Source organism: Trachymyrmex septentrionalis, unplaced genomic scaffold, assembly GCF_001594115.1.
Source record: "Trachymyrmex septentrionalis isolate Tsep2-gDNA-1 unplaced genomic scaffold, Tsep1.0 scaffold13, whole genome shotgun sequence".
NCBI classification, from domain to species: Eukaryota; Metazoa; Arthropoda; class Insecta; order Hymenoptera; family Formicidae; genus Trachymyrmex; species Trachymyrmex septentrionalis.
In genome coordinates, this window is record NW_017304438.1 from 470,243 (window position 1) to 478,622 (window position 8,380).

Consider the following 8,380-nt stretch of genomic DNA (forward strand, 5'->3'; position numbering starts at 1 on the left):
CATATTCGTAGGAATATAATATATAATATATTTATATATATAATTAAAAAAACACGTGGTTCTTGGGCCACTTTGAACTAATGTTCGCAACATTTCGGCCCATGGATCACACAATATCCGCCTGACACGTGAGAGGTGGCTAATCACGATATAAACCCCGAATGATGTGAACAATTTTCTCAAAGAAAGGACATGATGTGCTGCGAATATTCTCATCATTATTTAATCGGGGCATTGGCCGGGCAAAAAAAATAAAAGCGCGCACGCGCGCGGCTACGGCATCGCCAGCCACAGTGTGTGTGTATGTGTGGTGCATTATCCTAAAATGCAACCGATAACCACCCCAGGCACCCCAGCTGCCACACCGATTATCAGAGTACAAAAGAGGAATAAGGAAATCAGGGAGAGACAGAGCGGAAATGAGGTAGGATAGAAAATGGGTAGGAAGGTAATGAGGGTAAAAATGGGAAAGGAATACGATAGTGATACTTTTGGGGCGCCTTTTTAACCGGGGCGGAGCCGGTGGTATTATCGATAAACGCTAGTACCTAGATCAGTCTAAGAATCTCGTCACCGTGAACTGTCTCCGCTTTAGCCAAGTTATGCTTCCTTGCCCCCGCAAGCCGAACTCTCTCTTTAATCGTATCTCTGCATCTATGCATGTGTGTGTGTGTATACATGTGTAATATATATAACATATCCTTTTGCTTTTTTCATTACCTTTTTTTGCCTTTATTCCTTTATCATACTCTTATTATTTCCTTTTATTAATTACATTTTTTTGCACGGAAAAAACCAGAATTTTTTCTTTTATATTGGAATATTATCATGTGTCACAAAAACCCACTCAATTATGATTAGCAATATCATCCTTATCATATTGTTAATATTAATATTATTATATCCTCGATATTATGCTTTTATAAATAGGATGTGTAGGTAAGAGTAGGTAGATAGATATAAAATATGGTAGGCGAATAATCAGGGATAGTGGAAAAGGGAGAAGGGGACACGAAAGGAATGAAAAATAGATAGATAGCGAATGCAAACCGCGATTTCGCAATTCGCTCGAATTTTCCTTTCCTTTTCTTTTTTTTTTTCGTTTTTAGAAACAATGATCGCAATTACTGGGGACAAGACATGTGTATAAGAAAGGGGAATTTTTCTTTCGTCTAATCGCGTGTTATTACTAGATGTGGTTAATTCATCGTTATCAGTAAAACAGTATCGATGACGAAGAAGAATTAGACTTAAGTAAAAACATGAATAAAAATTAACAAAATGCTCGTAAAACACGAGATCGGGCGAATAATCTATCGTCATTCAAACATTTCGTCCATTGGTGCGTCTATCGTTTCGCATTTTTCACATTGTGTGTGTGTGTGTGTGTGTGTGAAAGGAAAGAGGGAGTGCAATGTGAATCTATAAAATCATATACGGTAATATCATATTATGATAGGATGTATATGCGATCTTTTGTATATCTGGTTAGTCAATCTGTGGCATACTTTCGATGTTAAACACTCTCAATATCTTATTACATATATCATCCATCAATCCTATTATTGTACCAAATCCAATTCGAGAGGCTAACATATATAACCATTATTATATGTCAAGTGTCATACGTATCCACGTGCATGCGAGCGTATGTATGTGCGCATATATGCGCGTGTATATGTATGTAATAATGGAATGAGTGAGTGTGAATGTGCGCGCGCATGCGTAAGTATATGAACGAGATAAGTGTGTACTTTTGTGTGTGTGTATATATATGTATGTGTGTAGTTGTGTCGTCTCATTTGGTATGTTATAACAAACAGAAGTCTGATATGCTATTCCGTTATTACAATATCCGTTTTCTCTTTTTTTTTATTTTTATACCATATTTGTCTTCATATTCCGGGGGTGCGTGTAAAATACAAATGATTTGCATGTTTTCTTTTTTTCTCCCCTTTTTCAAATAATCATCCAGAACAGGGGGTGTCTGGGCTCCAGGGACAGGGACCAACTACAGCCCGCACTTACAACTCTTACTAATTAACTAACAGACTAACAATAACAACAAGTCAACACTCAAAATGTGTGCTGTATGTGTTTCATGCATTTGTAAACATTACATTTTACATTCTACTTCAATCTGTGACTATCATTATCAAATTCATAGTCAGTCATCTTTAAAAACTTCTCTTCCTTTCTTTTTTTTTAATAAAAGAATACAAGAAACAAATTTACTTTTTACATAAAATTTAGAAGAAACAATACACTCTTTTTCATTTCCCTTTCAAAGGGAATAGATTCACTTTAGATATTTGTTTTCAACGATTGATTTTTTAAATATAAAAAAAAGAAACACATTAACAAATAAATATATTATAATTTAGATCCGAGTTTGCCTTGCTACTTGGATACTGTCATTGAAAAATTTACTGTACAAGTGGGTTTTCTCTCGATTGTGAGCAATACTCTTTTTTTCCATTTTCCTTTTTCTTATCCAATAGAACTCTGGCATGACTGTAACCAAAACCTAATTTAGGAGACATTCGCAGAACCGTTGCAACTCGTTTCATACTCTCTACTTTCACAAAACTTTGCCTGTGTGACTCTTAATAATAATAGTTTCACTGTACACATTTATAGACCAACAATAGAAGGTCTTGTGGCACGCTTGGCGCGCTCCACGCACAAATACACACACACAGACACATTCCGTTTAAAAACAATTTCTCTTTCTCTCTTCCTCTCTCTCTCTCTCTCTCTCTCTCTCTCTCTCTCTCTCTCTCGCATATTTACTAAATATCGCATTCTCGCCCTGCGTCTTCTGCTTGTCTATACGACCTACATTTTCTATCTTTTCAAAGTTGAACTTCCGTCTTTTCAATTTCTATCTTTCGTTTGTAACTTCTCCGTTTTTCTCCCTCATGCTATTTATTTCGTCCTATCTAACACACATGCTTCGTCACATAGATTCAAAACATCTAGTCATCGCGTAATAAACCGCAGGCTTCCATGAGTTCTCTTAACTAATACAAGCCATCACAATCCCTATGTCAACATCGCTGATCTTCATCACTTGGCAGTAAACAATGTGACAATGCAGTAGTGGTACTTAGATTAGTATTAGTATCATAATAATAATAATAGTACGGGGTGGGTGGGTGGTCACACTCCGATATAATAATTAGTCTCAGTGGCACATCACTGTACATAATCACAATAACAGTGGGCGATGGTGGTGGCGCAGAATACAGTTGCTGCGTATCATTAATATGAAAAAACATTTACATTATTTGAATTCGATTAAGAGCGATAATAATACAAATGGATGATCTCTTTCCTTCCCTTCATCTCGAGTTCCCTCTCCCTCCCCCCCCCCTCTACGTTTCGTCAGTCTGATTTTATTTTATTTTTTCCCCTTATATTTTATGTTTTTTGTTTCTCACTTCGTTTATCATGCATTTGTTCGTGCATATTTTTTTATCACTCACAGGATTGCAGAAGTTAGCTCCACGACTGGTAAGAGTCTTGATACCATTCGTGATCGTCGCCGGAAACACCGCCGAGTGTGCCGGCTCTACCTCCGAAAGCTATGTCACCGCCACCACCACCACTGCCACCATTTACACTCGCCAATCCATATGCATTGCCCAGTGGTTGTTGGGCAAGGGGCTGGTTTCCCCAATTGCTCTGGAAGCGACGCTTAGATTCCCCCTGGTTCTGGTGACCCCCGTCAAATTTTCGTTTACCTGCTGTAAGATATTAAGATGATAATTATGTGAAAGAAAATCTAAAATATTAATATTAAATTAACAAACACTTCTTTTTACCATTGTGCATGACGCTTGTAAAATGTTACATAATGGAAGATGAAGAAAATATCAAAAGTTCTTGTGTTAATACATGTGATGTGTTCGTAAAATGTTAATATGTACGGACATACTGTGATAATGGCATGAAAGTAGTAGTGAAGTTAATCTATTTAATTGATTCTATTGACTTTACAAAATTGCAAGAATTATGTGATATAAGCATAAAGAAATTCACTAACCTACAGTTTTATTACTATCAAATGGATGGGACTTGGATACCTTGGTGAGAAGGATTGGATGGTTTACTGTAAGATGAATATTATATGAACAATTTATAACATACATGCGATCATTTGACTAATTATTATGTATGCACTTTGAAAATCTCAAACGACTGAAAATATCATTAGCAAATCTGTAAAAATAGAATTAAATTGTAACTAAATGTTACTCCAAATAAAATAATTATAAGTTTGTTCAGAGATTCTTCCAGATTCATTATGCAAATTGTCTTTTGAAAATAATTAATTGTACTTAATGGTTGCATTTGCATTTTGGAAGTGAGGAGATAAACGTTTTATAAACATGTCAACGTTACATATATTTCAACATCAGAATATTTTTTTGTACATAAATATAGGAAAGAAATCGATGTATATTGGAAGAAGTTTCTATTTCCGGTAAAAAAAATTATCCAGAAAATAATTTTATTCAAATATTTTTTTATGCATATCAAGCATATTAGGAAAGAGCAAAAATTTACTAAAAAGCAAAAGGGAATATCTAGTAAGAGCTTTCTAGCGATGAAAATACTATTTAGCAATTAGGACGATTTCTATGGAATATTATATGCAAAAACCTGTATAAAATTGTAATTAATACTATTACAACAATATAGTTGTATAAATGTATATATAAATAAAAACTTTATGTACATTTGTGAGAACTATCGTGGCGAGATATAGTAACACCGTTTGTAAAAAAAAAAACACCAAAATAAGACAAATCATTTTCTATAGGTTTTTGGACGCTAAATTGCTTCATCATATTATAATTTTGAGAAATTTGTAGTTAAAATTGTAGAAGGAACTATTTTTATATATTTTGTCACATTGTAGCTACGACATGTGATATGTTGAAGAAATTTGATTGCAATCAAAATTAAATATATTGTTAGAACTTTCAATCCTCAATAGGAATTTTTAACCGGTGATTAAAATAATATGATTAATATGATACTCATTAAATATAGGATTTATTATGAAAAAGCTGTAAGTCACTGATGATTTTCTAAATAAATTTCTAAATAAAATTCATAAATAAACAATTTATGTTTATTTAAGAGAATCCTATTTTTGGGTGAAAAAAATTGATTTTTTGGGGAATTTTTTTAAATCAAAAGTAAAGTCAATACATTTGAATTTTGGAACATTGTTTTACTATATTCAAATGTAATTGTTGTACAGTTTTTTTAAAATTAAATTTGAGCCAATATTATGTACATATATCTGTTATCTCTCATCAAATTTGGTGCCGTGCGAAGTATCTCCGTCACTGATGCAAAATATTTTTCGTCCCGGTCATTTGAAATATAAAAATCTGATAGCGTTTAATTTTATATTCTATAGTTATTGTTAGATAAACAAGCAAAAAAATTGAAAAAATGGCGGCTTGTCAAAGAAAAATCATCAATTTCGCTCTAAAAATTGGCTAAATTTTTTGCAATAAAAATGAAAGTATGTAACGTATTGTTTTTCTTTTTCATCGAACGATAAAGGGATGTTTCCTCAATATACAGTCCAAAGAAGATGATCGGCCTATTAATTTCGTAGATATCGTGCACCAGTCGCAAAAAAAGCTGTTTCGAGAAAAACGCGTTTAAAGTTTCAGTGCGCTAAATTATTGTATATATTTACGCGCTAAATTGGTTTATTGTTCATAACTTCGCTAATTTTATGAATTTCGATTTAAAATTTGCTGTACATATTTTTATACTATATTAAAAAAAAAAAAATCAATTCTTTTGTACATAAAAAAAAAAAAGAATTTCTTTCTTCAATTAAACCCGGTTTTTCATTTACTGATTAACTTTGAAAGAATTTGGACAATGTGGTTTTAAGCAGTCGTTTTAACCTAGTTTTAAAATTATCCTGGTCAAAATCGATTTTGGACACGTATCCTAATCAAAATTTAAATTAGCGTTATTGACAGTTAAGCTAATCATTGCATACATCCAGTAAAAAAATTTTCATACATAATCATATATCATTATATAAAATTATGCATATATATACAGGGTATTTGATAAGTAATGATAAATATTTCGCACAAGGGCAGAATGGATTAAATTGAGAAGAAAAATCCTCTACCATTTTACAATTTTCGCAATAGTTAATAAGATATTAGTTAATAAATTAATTGCTAAAAATTGCCGAAAATTGGTCTTCAATAATTTTTTATTCAAATACTATCAACTTTACAGCAAAACTGTAAAAGACAAAAATTGTTTATTTTCTTCTCATAAAGTTCTGAGAATTTTTTCAGAATTTTTAAATACCGTATTTTCTCATGTTAGCAAAAATAAAAAAATGCAGTACTAAAAAATTGATAAAAAATTCTGAAAAAATTCTTATAGCTCTATGAGAAAAAAGTAAACAATTTTTGTCTCTTGCAGCTTTTCTGTAAAGTTGATAGTATTTGAGTAAAAAATTATTGAAGACCAATTTTCGATAATTTTTAATAAGTAATATGTTGTTTACTATTGCAAAAATTGTAAAATGGTAGAGAACTTTTCTTCTCAGTTTAGTCCATTCTGCTCCTGTACGAAAGATTTATCGTTAAAGATTTATCCTTATCGAACACTCTGTATAAATATAATTATACCTAATCCAGTATACAATTATATGAGCTTATATAATACTGATTAACATGAGTTAGTCAGTATTATATAAGCTCATATAATTGTACATATTTTCCAATATATCTTACAATATAACATTAACGTACACATCAGGAATGCACAAAGTGTAGCATTGTACACGATTCAATTAGAACAGAATGTGTATGTTGTGCACGAATGTGATGGGCACGATTTCGCTCTGTTTAAAAATATAGCTTTTTCTATCTGTATTGAATGAAAAAAAAAGTAAAAATGTTAGTCATTCAATGTTCTTTAATCTTATTTATAACCGCCGCGGTTAGTAATTGTCATTAGAAAACACAAGCTTACATAATCGATTAATAATTCTCGGGCTGAGTACGGATGTGTAGTGTCGTGTCAAGGATTACGGCAATTGGAATCGCACTTGTATCGCTGTGTGCACGAAAATGTCATGATTTTACAATTGGAAACCCATAAATTCCTCATAATGTGTGTACTTATATGAATATACATAACAATATATATTTTCATATATATTTTTATATAACCTATTATAATTTATATATAAATTTATATAATTATAAACAAATTAAAAGATAATTATAAACAATTATAAGATAATTATAAACAAATCGTAAGATATCTGTTCATCTCTTGTTATACGTGTATAATCATAAGAGATAAGTATAATATGTAGCTTCATTAAGAGATAGCACGCTTCTTATAAAAAGAAAACGCCCAAGAGTCCTATTAAAAATATCTTAATAATATGCATATGTCAGCTCGGAGACTCGTCTTAAACTCTTTCAAAGTGTGCTTTCTGGGCCAAATGTTTTGATTACTTTTTTCGTGTATTTTGGAATGTGAAGCTAATCAATAATATTTAGCAATAAAACTAGTTAAAACTAATTAATTATTATTTTTAAGATCTTTTTAAATCTTACAACTTTTGTCTTGAACACATTTCTTTTGTCTGAAACATTTCTTCCTAAAATGATTAGTTCCCGAAATATTGAGGGACATGGTTTAAATTTTTGAACAACCTGTATATAATTATCGAGACATTATCGTGTCTCCAGATATATGGACATATTTCATATATAATTCTGTATAATTATGTATAATTATTTATATAGAATTATGTATAAAACATTATTATCAGGTAGCCAATTTCCGCAACTCTGCGTCACGCATGCGTAAAAAACTTTTGACGGGCAACGGCGCACTTTCTTTCTTGCCTTTCCAAAGCGCTGCCGGCAGCAAATACTTAATAAACTGGGCAGGGCTATATCTCGAGCAATCGCAGCGTTTTTCTCGGCATGTTCTTATTCAGTGCTGAAATTTACTTGCACATTTCGGCCGATTTTCGACTTGGTTCCTGCCCATCGGCATTTAGGCTGCGCGCGGGTATGTGAAGTAAGGAGCAGAAACAAAGCTCGGCTGAAATGTGCAAGTAAATCCTAGCACTACAGTCTCATTTGTACAATTATAAAATTTAATATCTCGACTATTATTGCGAATATCGCTAAATGGTATGGGATTTATGTGTTCCTCTCGATCCCATCTACGTTTCTGTGAGTTATGGCAAAAGTATGTATACAGGGTGTCCCACAATTCGAGACCGAAATTGTAATATATTCCTGATTTAAAAATAAGACAAAAATCTTAATACCAAAATGTCGAGAGTATG

The 8,380-nt window shown here is 32.1% G+C and overlaps 1 protein-coding gene across 1 annotated transcript in view; it reads right to left on the reverse strand.

Moving 5' to 3' along the window:
• Window positions 1-1,158: 1,158 nt before the first annotated feature.
• Window positions 1,159-8,380, reverse strand: part of LOC108756838 (heterogeneous nuclear ribonucleoprotein R) — a 30,032-nt gene continuing 22,810 nt past the window's right edge. The window contains exons 13-14 of the mRNA XM_018500939.1: window positions 4,049-4,114; window positions 1,159-3,749 (exon numbers count right to left, since the gene is read on the reverse strand). Coding sequence (XP_018356441.1) covers window positions 3,502-3,749; window positions 4,049-4,114 — 314 coding nt within the window. The 3' untranslated portion in view covers window positions 1,159-3,501. The remainder of the gene's footprint in view (window positions 3,750-4,048; window positions 4,115-8,380) is intronic.